Source organism: Crocuta crocuta, unplaced genomic scaffold (genome assembly GCF_008692635.1).
Source record: "Crocuta crocuta isolate KB4526 unplaced genomic scaffold, BGI_CrCroc_1.0 scaffold130, whole genome shotgun sequence".
Lineage (NCBI taxonomy): Eukaryota > Metazoa > Chordata > Mammalia > Carnivora > Hyaenidae > Crocuta > Crocuta crocuta.
Genome location: NW_027527920.1, coordinates 9067674 through 9086925, shown reverse-complemented (window position 1 = coordinate 9086925; position 19252 = coordinate 9067674). Strand labels below are relative to the sequence as shown.

The following is a 19252-nucleotide window of genomic DNA, read 5'->3' as shown; positions in this document are numbered from 1 at the left end:
TTTCTTCTTCTAATGAATTATTCATCCCATCTTAGTATAATGCTTGCATGAGCAGGGAACTAAAAGACCATCCAGGTCTATTTCCTTATGAAGAGACGGGGGAGAATTTTCCAGGGTCACATGGATGGGCACTGCAGAACAGCACTGGAGCCCAGTTCTAGCCTTGTACTGCCTCACCCTGCCCTTCCTTTCTGGGAGAGCAATACTCAAACTACCCACTCAGTACTGGCACCTCTCCAGGAGCTGCCCACTGGGCACTCCTGACCCTACTTGGTCAGAACCGTCTGCCATCACTCTTCTGTCCCTTCTCCAGGCATCCCAGGCTTCTTTCCCCTAACAAGGCTGATGCTCTAAGCAGTGAGACCGGTGCAGCCTCTGGCTTCTACATGCTGCCACATGACCAGTAAATATTTTGCCAATGCGTATGCATGCGTGCATGCATGTGTGTGTGTGTGTGTGTGTGTGTGTGTGTGCCTGTGCGTATCTTCTTTCTTTTGTTGGAATGGAGGTAGCTATGGTTGCAACACTTATGGCAAGCATAGCATAACTTATAAACGTGTCTAGGGGTGCCTGGATGGCTCAGTCAGTTAAGCATCTGACTTCGATGGCTCAGTCGGTTAAGTGTCTGACTTCAGCTCAGGTCATGATCTCGCAGTTCGTGTGTTCACATCAGGCTCTGTGCTGACAGCTCAGAGCCTGGAGCCTGCTCTGGATTCTGTGTCTCCCTCTCTCTCTGCCCCTTCCCCACTCATGTGCTTTCTCTCTCTCTCAAAAATAAATAAACATTAAAAAATCCTTTTTATTAAAAAATAAACTTCTCTAAACTTGTCCAATTATGATGTACATCTGAAACTAATGTAACATTGTGTGTCAACTAAACTATACTCAGAAAAAAGAAAGAAAGAAAGAAAGAAAGAAAGAAAGAAAGAAAGAAAGAAAGAAAGAAAGAAAGAAAGAAAAGAAAGGAAAGAAAAGAAGGAGAAAGAAAGGGGCTAGCATAATATGTAGCAAGTGATTCTTAGTGTCATGTTTGGGCATATGACATGTGGGTATAGTTTTTCTTGTTGATACTTTAAATTTTCTTTGATAATGCACAAACATTACCTCATTAATAAGACAAGAAGTAAAAATTGTTTTAAAATTCTTCTAAGAAAAGGGCAACAATCATAAAGAAAATGAGCTAGAAATAAGAACAGATTGTTCTTGGGGTGCCTGCGTGGTTCAGTTGGTTGGGTGTCTGACTCCAACTTAGATCATGATCTCACAGTTTGTGGGTTCGAGCTCCAAGCCGGGCTCTGTGCTGACAGCTCAGAGCCTGGAGCCTGCCTTGGATACTGTGTCTTCCTCTCTCTGTGCCCTTTCCCTGCTCACACTCTGTCTCTCTCAAAAATAAATAAACGTTAAAATAATTTTTTTAAAAAAAGAACAGATTGTTCTCAGAAAAAAAAATGAAAATGGTTCTTAAACATAGACAAGATAACCAACTTTGCTCATAATGACAGAAACACAGATTAAAATTACACAGAGTTACCATTTTTTACCTATCAGCTTGGCAAAAATCTGAGTTTGACAACATGTTCTGTTGGGAAAACTGTGAGGAAACAGGCATTCTCATACATTGCTGATGGAATGCAAAATAGTACAGATTCCGTGGAGGGGATTTGGCAATTGCTAGCAAAATCACTTGTGCATTTACCCTTTAACATAGCAACCCCACTTCTAAGAATAGATCCCATAGATGCACTGGTGAAAATAAATGCCAAATGATACACGCATGAGGTTATTGATTTATAACTACTGTAATAGCAAAGATCGCAAACAGGACACGTGTTCATCAGCAGGGACTGGTTGACTAAGCCGCACAACAAAGCCACACTCTGAGGCTGCAAAAAGAATGAGGAAGATTGCGACACACCACTGCAGAGAGATCGCCCTGGTGGATTCTATGAATAAAGAAATGTGGGTGTCCACAGTAGGCAAATCTGTAGAGACAGAAAGTAGGCTAGCAGTTGCCAGGGGCCGTGGTGGCAGTGGCAAAGGTGGGATAGCAAGAGCTAAAAGGTACGGGATTTCTTTTTTTGAGTGATGAAAATGTTCTAAAATTGAATGGTGATGATAATACAACTCTGAACAATACTAAAACCCATTGGATTGAACACTTAAATGGGTGACTTGTATGCTGTCTTATATCTCAATAAAGCTGTTCAAAAAAAGGTAAGGTGAGACAATTGTATATAGCATGCTATTGTAGGAAAGGGAGAAAAATATATGTCTATGTGCTATTGTATATACATACATACGATTGAACTAAACAATATAAGGGTAAGCAACAACAATAAAAAAAGTTTTCTGTAGTCCGTCAGGATTCAGTTGGAGAGCAGAATCACTCTGAGGTTACAGGATATGGGCTTTCCTTTCTCTCTCTCTCTTTTTAGGATGGGGGCTTTCTTATAGTAATTTGCTTTGCACAGTTGTGGAAGGAACTGGCAAAGACAGTGACTCCAAGGGAAGTTGGGGAATCAGAGGAGTCACTAGCAAGTCAAGCTGAGAAACCAAGCATGTCCAGCTGCCCAAATGGTTTCAGCGGCAGCTGTAGGGAGGTCTCTAGGAAGTTCTTTCCTCAATAGAGGATGCCTCTGGGTCTGCTTCTGAGCATCTGTGGTGGCCTGGGGCCACTGTGGTCAGTAGGGTCATCAGGTGGGAAGGTGCCAGCACAGCATAGACGTGAATGAAGGAGAGCAAGAAACAGCTGGAAGCTGCTGGTCTATGGCAACTGACCATGACAACCTTCACAGACTTGACTTTGAAACTATATATATAGTGGGATATATCCAAATGACAAGACAAACTTTTACATTTTTTTTTAATTTGTAAGTCATCTCTACACTCACCATGGGGCTCAAACTCACAACCTCAAGACCAAGAGTGGCATGCTCTACCAGGCGCCCCAACAAGACAAACTTTTAAAAATATTTAAACATTTTTTAGGAATCCTGTTGTTGTTTTCTATGCTGGAATTGTTATTCTCAGACAGTTGTGAGTACTTTATGGGTAAAGTGAGTGAGGAATTATGTTGGAGTCACCAAGAAGTGAGACTTCCAACATGGGAGAAAGAAAATACAGATGTAATTTTGATAATGTTAGGTAAGACCCTGTTGTCTTGAATTTGAGCTCATATTCAGTCATGAGTATGAATGCATTTCATCAGGAATGAGAAATGATGCATTTTATCAGGAAACAAATGAAATTTCCTAGCTCTATCCACTGAAAGGTCCTAGAAATAAGACCAACCCAGTAGCAGTGACCATCCCTAGAGCCCAGACTGTGGTCTCTAAACATCTTTCCCATTAAAGGACCCAAGACTCCTTAGAGAAAAGGCTGATTCTAGGTCTGGTGTGAGGAATGTGCTAGATGAATCTGGAGTCTTGTCACACCAGAAGCAGGGAAGCTGACTGTGGTTGGAGTAAAAAGGTTTAGGTGCCAGGTGACCAAAGAGGACATAATTTGAGCATCAATAAGGAACATAATTTCAGTGGATAAAACACATTGAATATGGTTGAATATGAATTTGCTTCAAAATAATGCAGGGGAGGGCACCTGGGCAGATCAGTCAGTCAAGTGTCCAACTTCGGCTCAGGTCATGATCTCACCATTCGCGAGTTCGAGCCCTGCATCTGGCTCTGTGCTGACAGCTCAGAGCCTGGAGACTGCTTCGGAATCTGTGTCTCTCTGACCTCCCCTGCTCATGCTCTGTTTCCCTCTGTCTCTCAAAAATAAATAAATGTTAAAAAAATTCAAAATAATGCAGGAGAGAGGAGGAAGTTAGTTAGAATTGTTAACAGCTATATCTGGATAATAGGTATATGAGGATCATTATATCATTCTCTCTACTTTCATGTGTATTTGAAATTTTCTGTAGTAAATTTTTGTTTGTTTGGGTTTTCTTTTTTTGTTTACAAAACTCCTGTTTCTTAGATAAGGCAAATATGTCAAAATATTAATATGTGGTTCTATTCCTTTTTAAAAAATTTTTAAATTGTTTTTATTTCTGAGAGAGAGAGAGAGAGAGAGCAGGGGAGGGTCAGAGAGAGAGGGAGACACAGAATCCAAAACAGGCTCCAGGCTCTGAGCTGGCTGCCAGCACAGAGCCCAAACCCACGAACCGTGAGATCATGACCTGAGCCAAAGTCGGACGCTCAACCCACTGAACCACCCAGGTGCCTCATGGTACTATTCCTTCAACTCTTCTGTAGGCTTGAAATTTTTCTAAGTAAAACATGAAGAGAAAAATATCTCTTTGTCTTGATCCTTTTGTCTCAGCTGAAGGCCTCACAGCTCAGACCTCTGGCGCCCAGGAACCACTCTGAGCAGTTCTTTGGGACTGAGAGAAGTCTTATGGCCACAGACCCCCAAATGGAGCAGCCCCCAAACCCAGTAAGGTCAGAGTAAGGAGTAAAATCTAGGAGTCTCTGGACTCTTTCTGAATGTTGCTTGGGGCACTTAGAACTTCAAACCTACGTGTCAGGGCTCCATCAACTAGGGGAGTCATGCGCTGTTAAGACTTGCCTTCTACTGAGCCTCTCATGGCCCTTCTCTTTCTCCTTGTGATGTAATGGTGACTAGAAGTATTTAAAGAAGTAGGGGAGGGGGCATCTGGCTTGCTCAGTCAGTGGAGCCCCACTTAAGGTGTAGAGATTACTTAAAAAAAGGGGGGAGTAAATAACAAGCAAGTAGACAAATATTCACACGGCATGTTTGAAAGTATTAAACGGTAAGTCTTTACAGCCTCTGAAGGAGGTGACTGGCTGCTGTGGACACTCCATCAGGCTGCTGGGGTGATGGAGGAAATCCCAGTGGTGGGAAGGGTGAGCAGACAAAATTATTCTATATGAAAAATCAGGCTGTGCAGTGAACATTTGGGCATTACAAACAGAGTCTGATTAGAAAAGAAGCAGAGATTTGAGAGAAATGGGGGCCCCACTGGAATCAGTAGACCTTTGGGGAAAGAGATACTGAAATATGGCTTTCAGGAAGTTTGTCTGTGTCTTATTAAAAAAATGAAAAATCGGGGCGCCTGGGTGGCCCAGTCGATTAAACGTCTGACTTCGGTTCAGGTCATGACCTCATGGTTTGTGGGTTCAAGCCCTGCCTCGGGCTCTGTGCTGACAGCTCAGAGCCTGTAGCCTGCTTCTGATACTGTGTCTCCCCCTCTCTCTGACCCTCCCCTGCTCATGCTGTCTCTCTCTCCCTCTCTCTCTCTCTTTCTCTCTCAGAAAAAAAATGAATAAATGTTAAAAAAAAATTTTTTTTTAATGAAAAATCAACTGAGTAAATTTTAAGATCTAATTGACTTTATTAAATTATTCAAGAATCAGACAGTAGCTCATCTATCACATAGAGGGGAGCTCCTGAGGAGTGGTACAAAAGGGAAGGTTTTTATAGGAAGGAGGGTGGGACAAGGAATTATTAGCAAAAGAAAAGAAAGGATTGTTCCAGGCGAGGAGAGGGCCCCTGTGACAGATTACCTAGCTGGTGCTGACCAGAAAATTCCTGGCTGACCAGTTAAGACTATGTTTCTGGAGGAGGTCAAAACTGCACTTAGGTATTAAGCTCTGGTTTAGTGAGCTTGGCCAAACTTGGCCTAGCATAAGTGACACTGTCTTGGACCTGTGGTTTTCTTTTTAATAGTCTGAACTGTCCTGAATTCCCTGCCACTTTAAGAATAATGACTTGTATTATTTTTCAAGGCTTTGGACCAGACTATTGTCTCTTTTGAGCATGAAATGACAAGGCAGTGAACTCTGAGCAGGTAGACCCAGTGTGCTTTGTTTTGTTTTGATGTTTTTTATTTATTTTTGAGAAACAGACTGAGCCTGAATGGGGGAGGGGCAGAGAGAGAGGGAGACAGAATCCAAAACAGGCTCCAGGCTCTGAGCTGTCAGCACAGAGCCCAAGGAAGGGCTTCAACTCATGAGCTGTGAGATCATCACCTGACTGAAGTCAGATGCTTAATTGATTGCACCACCCAGGCACCCCATCCCAGTGTTATTTGTGTGTCACAGAATTACAAATTGTAGCTGTGTCCTGGAGGAAAAGGCTGCTATGAGAGGGACAGTGAGGGTAGTGGTGGCACAACTAACATTGGGAAATTGACACTTAGGCCAGCCAAAAAATTACAAAGAGCTAGTCATGGAAAAGGAATGGGGAAGAAGTGTTCCAAGTAAAAAGAAATGGCAAGTGCAAAGCTCCTGAGGCAGGGCAGAGAAAATTTCATCGTACTGAAGGAACTGTAGCAAGTTTAATTGTTTTCTTCCTCCCCCAGTGAAAGAGGACTTCAGCTACCTCCCTCGGATTCCATCTATTCTTGATTGATTGATTGATTTGTTGATTAAGTTCTTCTTTCCAGTTTATCTCTTAACTCAGGCAAAACACTCTTCAGGCAAAGCATCCTGTGAACCAAAACTACCCCCTCAAGCAACAGGGACTGCCTTGAAGCTAGCCTGACTGACCCCAGGACAATGATGGACCTGACCTGTACTGCCCACCTGCACGTACCCACCGATCTTTGTCTCACATTTTCCTTATACAGTCCTACAAGTATTTTTCTTGTTCCACCACTGCTCGTCCCTCTGCCTTTGGATTTTGTCAGCAGCCAGTGGCCAGAACTGGTCTGTTTGCGACCGCTGGAGCCATGTGCTTTTGCACCACTGTGCTTCCGTTCCATGAGGATTGAAAAAAAAAAAAAGATATTTGAAACGATGTGGGTCATTACTAAGCTACAAATAGGCTAAAACGATATGTAGAGCTCATAAAGGACTATAATTGACATTATTTTCCCACAGTCAAACCAAGTTTTCCATCTGTGTTTCTTCGCTTTGATATTTCCTCGTTATTTCTAGTCAGTGTTAAGGTCAATCATGTCGTTCTGTCACACACACTCTCACAGGTCCTGGAGCCACCCCACATGCCCTACCCCCAGCCCCAGCAACTGTGTTCTCAGAATCTCTCTCCATCCCTGTCAACTGTGACGGTCTCTGGTTTACCTTTTGTCCCCTGACCCCGCAGTCCCTAATGCTAAAGGGATGGAGGCAGCGTGTGTGTGTGTGTGTGTGTGTGTGTGTGTGTGTGTGTGTGTGTGTGATTGGGTACTGTCTTCTTTGAGAATGACCTAGGGGTCACCAGAGTTGAGTGAGGGAGTGAGGGTGGAGGGGTGGGGGGTTAGGTTGAAGGCTGGAGAAGCTGAGTGAAAATGGACTCTGCATACCTTCAGGGACAGGAAAAAGGCAGAGCCACGGTTTAGTTCCCCCAAATATCTGCCTCCAAATATCCCCAAAGATAGAGCAAAGACTCTGGGGCCCTTGTCCAAAGTGGCCCTGGATTTTGCATCTTACTCTCTTGCTCATATAACCTTGGTTGTTTAAAAATTTTTTTAATGTTTATTTATTTAGTTTTGAGAGAGAAAGCACACTCGCCTGTGCACACACACCAGTGGGGGAGGGGTAGAGAGAGCTCGGGACAGAAGATGGCTCTGCACTGATAGCAGAGAGCCGGATGCAGGGCTTAAATTCATGAAATGTGAGATCATGACCTGAGTCAACGTCAGACACTTTACCAACTGAGCCGCCCAGTCATGGTTGTTTTAATAAAAATGAAACTTTTCTACCTCCTCCCAAGCATCATGTAAAATTGAAGTTCTGACTGGTTTCCTGTGCCCTTCATTCACCACTGTGGATCTCAAGATACGACCATCCTTGTTTGAGATATAGAAAGCAGCAGCCCCTTCTTTCTGCTGGCCCAGGGCAGTGGATATCATAGATGGCAGGTGGGCAGTTATGCCAGCCAACTGCTCCCTGGCACCTCTGTATCCATCTGGGAGGCCAGGGCTTAGCGAGACTGCCTGCTGTCTGTGCTTTGACTACATCAGAGTCCTCTCCACCTGCCAGATGCTCCTGCTCTGGCTCTTGAATCAGACCACCCTGGCTTCAGCACTTACCCATGTGAAGTAGGGAGAGTTATTTACCCTCTTGCGCTTCAGTTTCTCCTCTATAAAATGGTGATGCCCATTTCATATAAGGTGGTTTGGGAGACATAATGAGATAATCCACACAAAGTGCTTAGCTTGAGGCTCATTAATTATTAGCTATTTTCATTACGTTATTTTTCAAAACCCATCCACAATGCTTCCTCCTCCAAGAAGCCTTCCTGAATTACACTAATGACTAAAAAATATTCTTCCTTCTCTGATCCCAGAACTAGTAACAGCTATTTGCCTTGGGGTAGAGATGCCTGGGACTCCACTATCCCTAAATCTAAAGGGGCTATAAATGCTTTAAAGCCAAAAAGGCAAGGAAGAGAAGACATAAACAGCCCCCACAGATTTGACATGCAACCCATTCTAATGTTTAATGTGGATTTTTTTGGTTTGTGCCTTTTCAATCTGTGTTGTCTTGTGTGCATGCATTTATTGGTATTGTGTTATGGGTCTCACTGGGTTGTTCCACTTCTTCAGCTTAGCACTGGGTGCTTGAATCCCCATGGCTGTGAATACACCTGGTTGCAGAGGGCACTTTTAGGTAAAAGGCTTGAGCAATGGAAACTTGAGCAAGGCAAAAGGACTCACACTGACCACCAGGCTGAATGCAAACAGGCTCATTAAGTGACCCACTTCGAAATAGTAACTGACCACTGAGCTACTTGTATACAATCAGGCACAGTTACCAAAAAAGGGAAAATTCCATATATCCCCATACTCCCTCACTCCACCCTATAACTATACCCGTCCCTGCCCCACCACCTTGCTGCAATCTCTCCTTTGCTGTCCTGCCCCCCGCTCCCCCCTTGCAGTGTATCCAACAAACTTCTATCTCTTTTGTTCTGCCTTGAGTGAATTCTTTCATGGCCTGGGCCTCCAGCCCCCACCCAATCCCGAGGCCCCACACTGGCCCCTCTGGTTGCACACATTTTACCCATCCACTCCCTTGGCGCTGACAGGTCACTTCCGACTCCCAGCAACCCCAAAACAATAACGCAGCAAAGTACACCCTTTTACATGTCCTTTTCTGAGACTGTAAGAGAAAAAGCTGCATTTTAGGGTCAAAGTTCTCTGTGTTTAGTTTCCCTCATTACCGTCAGACTGTTTTCCAGAATGGCTGCCCCAGACTACTCCCACCAGCAGCCCACCTGGCTGTCACAGCTCCTCATTCCCTACCAACATAAGGCATTTTCTACCTTTCTAATTTTGCCAGTCTAATCGGTGTTCTATTTCATTGTCATTTTAACTTGTATTTTTCTGATCACAAATAAATCTGACCGTCTCTTCATATGGTTACAGGTTTGCTGGGGTGTCTGTTCCTTAAATGCCTACCTAAGCTCTTGGAGTCTTTTAGCTTCTCGGGGTGGCTGAGCAGGCTCCGGAGTCTTGAGGATGGGGCTGCCTGGAGGCCTTGCGCGAATGTCCGGGCCCGGTGGCTGGGACAGCTCCTGTAGGAGCCCGGTCCACGGGGACCTGCAGAGCCCAGAGTGGCCCCGGCCCCCCAGTCTTGGAGGTGAAAGGCGCGGAGCCACGAGCAAGTCGAAGAAGCTCCAGGAGGCACCCGCAGCCTGGTCGGGGATGGGGGTGGGGGTAGGTGATGTGCAGCTGCGCCCACATCATGCTTAAGGGCCCCGGCGAGACCGAGGGGTCTGGAGAAGCGGCTGCCACGGGCACCCTGGCGCTCCTGGGAACCCCAGCCCTTGGACCCCAACACAGCACCCCCTCCCCTCGGCTNGCGCGGCGGGGGGGGGGGCAGAAGCGCGCAGCCAAGCTGCGGGGCGGCGGCATGGAGGAGCCCCCGGCGTGGGAGAGCGACGGCCGTGAGTCCCGCCGCGCCGCAGGGCCCGGGGGCGGGCAGAGCCCAAAGGATCCCCGAGCCCCCGCGGGGAGCGACCAAGCCTGCGATTGGCGCTGTCCTCGTGGCCACCTCGGTCGTGGGCTTCTTTGTGGCGCCCGGAGGAACGCGCACCGGGGCGTGAGAGGGTGGGGGGTGGGGGGACTTTGCGCGTCTGGGACGTGGCGGCGCCATCGGTCTTGAGAGCAGGGAGCTGCTGCGGCGGAGACATTAGCTAGAAAGAAGATGGTTATGTGATCCTTTATCGAGTACTTACTTTGTGTGCCGGGAGAAGCCAGGACAGGCATGTCATTTGATCTTCACAGAGGCCCTGTGGGTAAGGCATATTGTTATTGCCATTTTGCAGAAGAGAAGCTGAGGCCCAGGGTGATTAAATAAGTTACCCAAGGTCACACAGCCTTTAAGTGGCAGAAATGCCGAAGGCCCCAGCTGTGCCCGAATGTTGAGATTGGTTGTGGAATGAAGACCGCAGCAGACAGGGAAACTGAAACCCACGGGAGGGGAGCCGTGGTGTGCGGCGGGTGGGATGAGGGCACCTGAGAGTCTTCCTCAAGGAATGTGCCCGGGTCTCTGGCCTGGGCAGCAGCATTCATGTGGGCATCAGCCAGCCTGGGAGGCTTTGGCTGCACTCCGTGGGACGGGGAGGGGGAGAGAAAGATTGTGCCAATGTTCTCACACTGGGTTAAGAGGTTCTGTAAAGGTGCTGTTTCAAAGGGTGCAGGGTTCTGCCTGGGTCAGAAGATCCCTTGAGCCAGCCCTTAAAGAATATGCAGCAATGGAGCATTAGGGAGTGTGGGAGGGAATTCTGGGCAGAGGACACATCATGGGGAAGGTCTCCTAGGCCAGGGTACAGTTGATGTGGCCAGAAAGAGGATACATGGGTTGGAGTGGATGGAAGAGAAGAGATAAGGCTTGATTTCACTGGCGCCATGCAGGGTCTGCTTGCTCCCATTAGGACTCTTGGCTGTTTGCTGATACAAACAGGCCACTAAAAGCCACCTGTAGGCTTTCACTTAGAGAAAGGGAGTCGGAGCTGGAAGGGATTTCTACAGATAACTTTTTTCACCCTCCTGAAGTTTTACAACTGGAGAAACTGAGGCCTCAGAGGGGCACATGGCTAGCCTGAGGAACCTGCTACTAGAAAGTAGCAGAGTAGGTACTAGGGTCCAGTTTCCATAAACTCTCACTTGAAGTGCCAGCTCTTTGCCTGAACCTGGATCGTGGTATTGTTCAGCCAAGAGGTTAAGGAAACAAAAGCTCGGGACTCAGTGCTTTTGGAGGTGTTTGATATCTGAGAAGGGTTCTTCCAGAAGAGCCCTCTCCTCACCTCTAAGAAAGGCATCCCCTTTGGGGTGGGAAAGGGTGGAGCTAGCAGTGGAGACCGCACTGGGAAGATGGTGTTTTCCCCACTCCCCTGCAATATTGACCTGAAGCTGACTCCCCCTCAAAGCCTCTTTCCTGCCATTTACTTGAGCTTGTGGTTTGACTTTCTAGGGGACTGATGAGTCTTTTTTTTTTTTTTTAATGTTTTATTTATTTCTGAGGGAGAGACAGACAGCATGAGCAAGGGAGGATCAGAGAGAGGAGACACAGAATCCGAAACAGGCTCCAGGCTCTGAACTAGCTGTCAGCACAGAGCCCGATGTGGGGCTTGAACCCACAAACTGTGAGATCATGACCTGAGCCCAAGTCGGATGCTTAACCGACTGAGCCACCCAGGTGCCCCATAATGAGTCTTAATTGCAACAGCATCTTATGGTTCAAATGCCTCTGAAGAGATTTCATGATTTGTATGTCACTCATTCATTCAACAAATGTTCCAGGGCCTGAATTTGGGGATTCAGCAGTTAACAAATCAGACAAAAATCTCCCCTGCCGTGGGCTTATAATGGGGGAACATTAGACCTCATCAGACAATAGACCTCATCAATATGTAAGTATAGCATATATCTGTGGTGAGGGGTGTTATCGAGAAAAAAAAAATGCAGGGAAATGGGTAGGGAAGGTGCTCTCTTTGGTTGGGATTTCACAGGCTTAGAGGGCCCTGAGTGAAGGAGGCACTACCACCTCCATGTCTTTGGCCACCAGAATTTATTCTCTGACCCTTTGCCTTGGAGGGATAATAGTGATGATGATGATGATGGCACTATTTGCCAGATACCATGCTAGGGGCTTTTCATATCTTATATCTAATCATTACAATAACCCTACAGGGTGGCACACATTCCCCATTTTGCAAATGAGGGAAACTGAGGCACAGGATAATTGAGGCACAGCCAGTCACATGGCTGGGAAGTGACTCAGCCAAAGCTGAACCTGGGGGGGGCGCCTGGGTGGCTTAGTCGGTTAAGCGTCCGACTTTCGCTTAGGTCATGATCTCACGTTTGTGGGTTCGAGCCCCGCGTCGGGCTCTGTGCTGACTGCCAGCTCGGAGCCTGGAGCCTGTTTCAGTCTGTGACTCCCTCTCTCTCTGACCCTCCCCTGCTCACGCTGTCTCTCTCTCTCCTAGAAATAATAAATTAAAAAAAATTTTTTTTTAAAATGTAAAAAAAAAAAAAAACAAAGCTGAACCTAGGGCCATGTGATTGCCCTAGGGCAGCAGCTCTGAGGTCCCTAGGTTGTATCTATGAGGCCCCGGGAAGCACAAGACCCGTATCTGGAAAGCAAATTGATGGCAGGCCTGTCTGTCACCTCAGTGCATCCCAGCTTTCTCTGACAAGTCACTGGCCACCTGTCCCTGGATACACCAATGGGCTGCATCTGGACATTCACATTGGATCAAACATGTAGGATGTGGGTTTGGTAGCAGTCAAACCACAGATTACCTGCCCTGTTATGACTGTGCAAAAGGCCCAGCAAGTATTTGTGCCTTGTGCTAGAGTGTCTAAACCTTTCTGGAGGTGAGACAGGCATCTAGTAGCCTGAGGATTTTTGTGTCACTCATAGAAGCAGAATCTTATGAGTTCTTCCTTATGCCCAGCTTTGGGCCTGCCGTAAGCTGGAGGTGTATCAGCAAGGGTCATATGTGGCCAGGGCCGCCAAGGAGCTTGCCGTCCAGCCGGGGACACCAGATATCCTCACAGAACAAGACCAGTCAGGATGACAGCAGTGTGGGGTCCAGATGAGCCCTGGACCAGGTCACCAGACCCGGGTCCTCCTGGCTTGGCCACCACCCCTCTGAGCCCAGCCCACTGCTGCCAATGGCAGGAGGCCAGCAGGGGGAGCTCTGAGGCTGCCTCCAGTCTGAGATAATGGTGCAGCATTGAGGCAAGAGGAGCCCTGAAAGAAGGCAAATCAGAGTGGGCCCCACAATGGGGAGGCGACAGCTGGTTCGGACTGGGGATGAAGAGAGAAGAGATGGAGGGACAAGGACAGAGAAGCCAGGTGATAGGCCTCTGGCCTTGCCCCAGCCTGATGAAGTAGGTGGCTCAGTAAATCCTGGCAGCCTGCTTCACTGGACAAAGCCAGGGAAAGGTAGTCATCAACTCCAGTGGGAATGTATTCCATTCCCTTCCTCAAAAGCTGCTCTTAGGGTTATCAAAACTGGATGATGGGACACCTCTGAGCCATGACAGGCACACACCCGGCTCCTGTGGATGGTCTTGCTGTGCTGTCCCATCTTTAGGGTTTGGCTGAGTCCTGGTCACATGGACATGGGCTGAGTTAGTGAAGAAAAGCAGTTTTTCTGGGGAAGTCCCTTGAAAGGGGGGCAAAGGCATCCCTGCCACCATTCCCAGCTGGAAGACCCTCTGTCTGGGACACGTTCAGGGCCAGGGAGGAGCTGTTTACCTCTCCTTTGTATGGGGGGGGCTCTTCCCCTCATTCTACATCCCCTTTTCTGCCCCTAGTGCTTCCTCTGGAGAGGCAGCTCCATGAAGCCGCGCGTCGAAACAGCATCGGGAGGATGAAGGAACTGATCGAGAGAAAAGTCAACGTCAGGGCCAGAAACCATGTTCGTAAAGGGGCTCTTCCAAATCGGGGTGGCTGGATGGGGGTAGTGCCTGCCGTGGGACACCTCCACACGGAGAAACAGTTCCAGGAGCCCGAGGCAGGAGGAGCCTTTGCATATGTGAATGTGGGGGAAGCTGAGTGTCTACCTTGTCTCAAGGTCCCAGAGGCCTCTCTAAAGTCAGGGTTGGATTTCCTAGCCAGGCTTGGGCAATTTGAGAGCTCACGCGCTCAATCTCTACCCCCATCTGAAAGGCACACACAAGGAACAAAGGTTAGAGTCAGGAGGGCAGGGGTTGACAGTCAGGAGTCAGAGACTGACAGATAGACAGATAGCCCCAGAAGCCTGGAGGGAGAAAGATGGAATGATGTCTATAGTCAGAAGTCCAGGAATTCAAGACCATGAAAGGCCAGACCGAGAGAGGCTGAGCATGTGTGAGGAAGCAATTTAGTTGAGATCTCTGAACGCCCACTGAGTATGTAAAACTGCTGTGGGTCCAGGCAGGCCCTCGGGGGCTCAAAGACCAGACAGGGAGGCAGACCTAGCCCACTGATCAGTCCTTAGGGAATGCTGCCGATGGGTTCATCTATAGCCCTGCTCGGGGAGGAGACAGAGAAAAGCCATTCCTTCTGATGGGGAGCACTGGGGATAGGCCTGGATGCCACTCAGGATAGCTTCTCCTTACCTTGGGGCTTCTGGCTGCTGGGCTTGTCTTAAGGGGATGCCAGCCTGGGTGGGAGGTCAGCAGAGTCTGAAAGGGTTGGATGTAGGACTGCTGCCTGCAGCAGAGGCTGCTTTGTCTGGGGTGACAGGATATGGGTGTGACCTGAGTCTTCAGGGCCTGCCTGGGGCTCAGTAATAGTAACAGGAATTCTCAGGGATGTCTGGTGGACTCATCCACCTATTTCCTGGTGGTCGTCACTCACCCCTGGAGAGGTGAGGAGAGCAGGAAGGATTAGTCCTATTTTTAGATCAAGGCAGGCATAGACGGGTAGCAAGTCACCTCAGGTCACACAACATTTTATTGATAATTGGAGCCTCAGTCTTAACTCCTAGATAAACACAAGGAAGCATGGACTTGTAGAATGCTAGGACGCTAATGCCAGATTCATTCATTTGCTCATTTATTCATTCAATCCATCAGTGTTTCTGAAGGGCTTACTCTGTGCCGGCATTGTGCTAGGTGCTGGGGACAGAGCAGAACCTGTGCGGATGGGGTCCCTGTCCTTTCAGAGCTGATAGTCTGGGTGGGGAGAACAGACATTAAACAGTGTGTCTCATGAACAGTTCATTCCTGCTGTGATAAGTTGAGAGATGTGGGGGTCTGAGGGGGCCCATCCTACCTGTAGCAATCAAGTAAGGCTTCTTGAGGAAGTGGCATTTTTGCAGGAGCCAGGGTGAAAACAGGAAGAAGGGACAGTGTGGGCAGAAGCCCTGAGGAAGGAAAACCACACAGTAAATTAGTGTTTCCGTTTGTTGTCCCTTTATAAGCTAAAAACTGCAGGTCATGAGCTGGAGGAAGGGCGATTCCCCCAGTCCTGCTCAGATGTGCTGAGGCCAAAGACCTTGATGAACTTCCAGGTAGTCTGACAAAGGGGTGGGAGACCACGCCCCTTCAGCCAGTTCTGAAGGAAGGAGGGGACAGAATCCAGGTAGTCAGGGGCCCTCAGGGACTAGGACAATAATCCTCTGACCGGCGGCTGTCCAGCAGAGGGAGCAGCAGGAACGAAGACAGGCCATGGAGAGTACTTTGGCATTTTATTTTTTTGAGAGTCAGAAAGAGACAGTGCAAGCAGGGGAGGGTCAGAGAGAGAGAGATACAGAATCTGAAACAGGCCCCAGGCTCTGAGCTAGCTGTCAGCACAGAGCCCGATGTAGGGCTCGAACCCACAAACTGTGAGATCATGACCTGAGCTGAAGTCAGACGCTTAACTGACTGAGCCACCCAGGTGCCCCCCCTAGTGTGGCATTTCTAAGCCGTGGCAGGCAGGGCCTCACGGGGCCCAGGGTTAGGAGTTTGTCCCCAAAGCACTGGGAAGCTGTGCAGTTTTAGGTGGGGGACAGATGGGTCTAGTCCTTGTGTTTGACTATGTTCATTTCAGCTGCTACCATGTGGAGGAGGAGGAGGGGGCCCGAGTGGGGCTGGGGCCCTGCCCGCTTGTCACCAGAGCCAGCAAAGGCCCTTGCACCCCGCAGACCAGCTGAACTTCAGCTAAGGAGGTGGGGAGGGGGTGGGAGGTAGACCAGGCAGGCAGCGGTGCCTCACAGCTCTTCTCTCCCTCTGGGCAGGTGGGCAGGGTACCCCTGCACTGGGCTGCGGGTGCGGGGCACGAGCAAGCTGTGCGGCTGCTCCTGGAACACGAGGTTGCTGTGGACGATGAGGATGCGGTAGGGGACCCCTCCTATAGGCGCCTCTGTGTGCACGCGTCTGTCTGTTTGCCTGTCTTGGGGGGAAGAGGAGGAAGGAGCACCAGAGCTCTCTCTAGGTCTGTGAGCCAGCAGTCACTGTGGAAGTTGCCTCTGATTCACAAATCCACAGGTGCAAGGTGGACAGGGACTCAGTCTTCAGGGGCCAGTGACACCACACTGAACCCAGTTTTCCCCTCGACAGCCATAAAGACCTCTCCATTTTTAAGAGCTTTTTAGTTCTCAGAGAGCCTTTTCCATCCCTCATGATACCATGTGAACAGGGAGAGAGAGGGCTGTAGAACAAATAATTGGGTGGATTGATAAAGGACTTGTTAGCAAAATAATCAGGAGGTAGGTCTCTCCTGATTTGCCACAGGACTCTGCTCTGGCCAACACTTTAACCAGAGACTGGAATGAAGACTAACAATGTCCCTAACAAGTTGGCAGGCAGCACATTGCTGAGAGAGAGCGCTGGAGAACAGGCTCTACTAAATCATGTCTATAGGTTTGAGGAAGGGGCTGGGTCTGACAATGACATTTGACAGGGATACATTTAAGAATCTAAACTTAGGGGCATCTGGGTAGCTTAGTGGGTTGAATGTCCAATTCTTAATGCATTTTTAAAAAATTTTTTAAATGTTTTTTTTTGAGACAGTGAGACAGAGTCAGAGTGTGAGTGGGGGATGGGAAGAGAGAGAGGGAGACATAGAATCTGAAGCAGGTTCCAGGCTCTGAGCTGTCAGCACAGAGCCCGATGCGGGGCTTGAACTCAGGAACGAAGAGATCGTGACTTGAGCCGAAGTCGGACGCTCAACCAACTGAGCCACCAGGTACCCCTGAGCATCCAGCTCTTGATTTAGGCTCAGGTCATAATCCCAGGGCTGTGGGATCGAGCCCCATGTCGGGCTCCAAGCTGAGTGTGGAGACTGCTTAAGATTCTCACTTTCTCTCCCTGTGCCCCTCTCCCCCGCTTACTCTCTCTCTCACACTCTAAAATAAAAAAGAATTAGGGGTGCTTGGGTACCTTAGTCTCAGCCTCTGACTCTTGATTTCAGCTCAGGTTATGATCTCACAGTTTGTGAGTTTGAGCCCTGTGTTGGGTTCCGTGCTTACGATGTTAGAGCTTGCTTGGGATTCTCTCCCTCTCTCTTTGCCCCTCCTCCACTCACATTCTCCTTGTCTCTCACAAAATAAATAAATAAACCTAGTAAATAAATACATAATTTTTTTTTAATATTTTTAGTTATTTCTAGGGGAGAGAGAGAGAGAGAGACAGCGTGAGCAGGGGAGGGTCAGAGAGAGAGGGAGATACAGACTCTGAAATAGGCTCCAGCCTCTGAGTTGGCAGTCAGCACAGAGACCGACACGGGGCTCGAACCCACGAACCGCGAGATCATGACCTTAGAGAAAGTCAGATGCTTAGCCGACTAAGCCACCCAGGCGCCCCAATAAATACATACATAAATTTTAAGGCATTATAAACTTCCCTGCAGAGATTTATCTTTTACAGAAATACTTTTCTTTGCCCTGGCCTCTCTCTGCTCCCAGGCCCCAGCACGAGGGGGCGCTTGATTTCAAACTGGGGCAGGGGGGTGGGGCAGCAACACCTACTTCCCTGCTCCTGCCCCATCTCCTCTCTGCATTTGCTTAGGCCTCATTTTAGAGCCTACTCTAAAAGGAGAATATCTTAGTTTGAGTTTCCCAATAAAATACTGGAATGTCATGCAACAGGCCTTTGCCTGCAAAGTCCCCCCCAACTATCACCACTGTGCTCTGTTATTTCTTCCTTGAGGGAATGAGTGAGAAAAGAAGGTATGGGGAAGAAGAGTAAGAGAGAGTGCTTTTATAAATCTTCTCTACTTTCTTTGCAAATAGTAATAAATATATTTTGAAAACTAAGAAAGCTGATGGGTATGCCTAATTTAGTAACAGAAGGGTGGATGAGATGAGAAAGGGAAATCCTGCTGTTGGGGGGAAGGTCTCTAGGGATATGCCATAGGGCTCTGTCCTGAACAGTTCTTGCAACTAGGACCCAGAAGTATCTCTGGGGTTCCCAGTGATGGGAGGCTCTGGCTCTCATGACTTTCCTCCCCCAGGTCTGAGGCTTGATCCTTTCAATTCCCAGGTTCCTATCCGCGCCCCCCCCCCCAACCAAGGACTCTGCCCTGTGAGTATACATTCTCTCTCTCAGCCAGCCAGCCCACAATTACTGATATTCTACCTGTGCTGGGTCTTGTGCATAACCCCATAGGGCAGAGGTCAGTGAAGGGGCTCCAGTGATCCTGGAGCGCTTCACAGATGTTGGGGAAGAACATCCTGCCAACAGGTGCTGAGCGGCCATCAAAAAAGGACCCAGACATAGTCTCAGTTGCTCCAAAGAGCTGGTTGGGTGGAAGGCACAGGGATTCAGACTTTAGTACAGCGGAGAGAGGGACTTCCCAACAGTGAGCAGTGTTTGTCGGTGCAGTGGATGTCTTTGTGAGGCAGTGAGGTGCCTGCTGGCTTAAGCTATCTGCCGGAGGACATCCTGTAGGAGATTCCAACAGTTGGTTCTCAAACACCAGTCCAGGGTGAGGTCTTTATTAGTCCTAGCAAATCAGAAAAGAAGAACAATGTAGTGTGTTTTTCATGAAGCTGTATTTGGAAAGAGCATATTCTCTAATTAGTTTCTCCCCAATTTTTTGCATTAAAATGTTCCTGCTTTTTTTTAAAAGAACTTTTAAAAATGTTTATTCATTTTTGAGGTGGGGGAGGAAGGGCAGATAGGAGAACGGAGGATCCAAACCAGGCTCCGTGCTGACAGCAGCAAGCCCAGTGTGGGTCCCGAACTCATGAATTGTGAGATCATAACCTGATCTTAAGTTGGATGCTCACCTGACCGAGACACCCAGGCACCCCTAAAATGTTCCTTCTTTGTTACTTGATGGGAAGAATAGATGGTAGCTGCTTTATTTTTAAATTTTATTTAGCAAAAACACAAGTTTCAGTAGTGTCTCAGCCTCTGTTT

At 48.1% G+C, this 19252-nt stretch overlaps 1 protein-coding gene across 1 annotated transcript in view; it reads left to right on the top strand.

The window, feature by feature from the left end:
* The first annotated feature begins 10113 nt into the window (after positions 1-10113).
* Positions 10114-19252, top strand: part of ANKDD1A (ankyrin repeat and death domain containing 1A) — a 34441-nt gene continuing 25302 nt past the window's right edge. Inside the window, exons 1-3 of the mRNA XM_077747115.1 lie at positions 10114-10203; positions 13736-13839; positions 16126-16224. Coding sequence (XP_077603241.1) covers positions 10173-10203; positions 13736-13839; positions 16126-16224 — 234 coding nt within the window. The 5' untranslated portion in view covers positions 10114-10172. The remainder of the gene's footprint in view (positions 10204-13735; positions 13840-16125; positions 16225-19252) is intronic.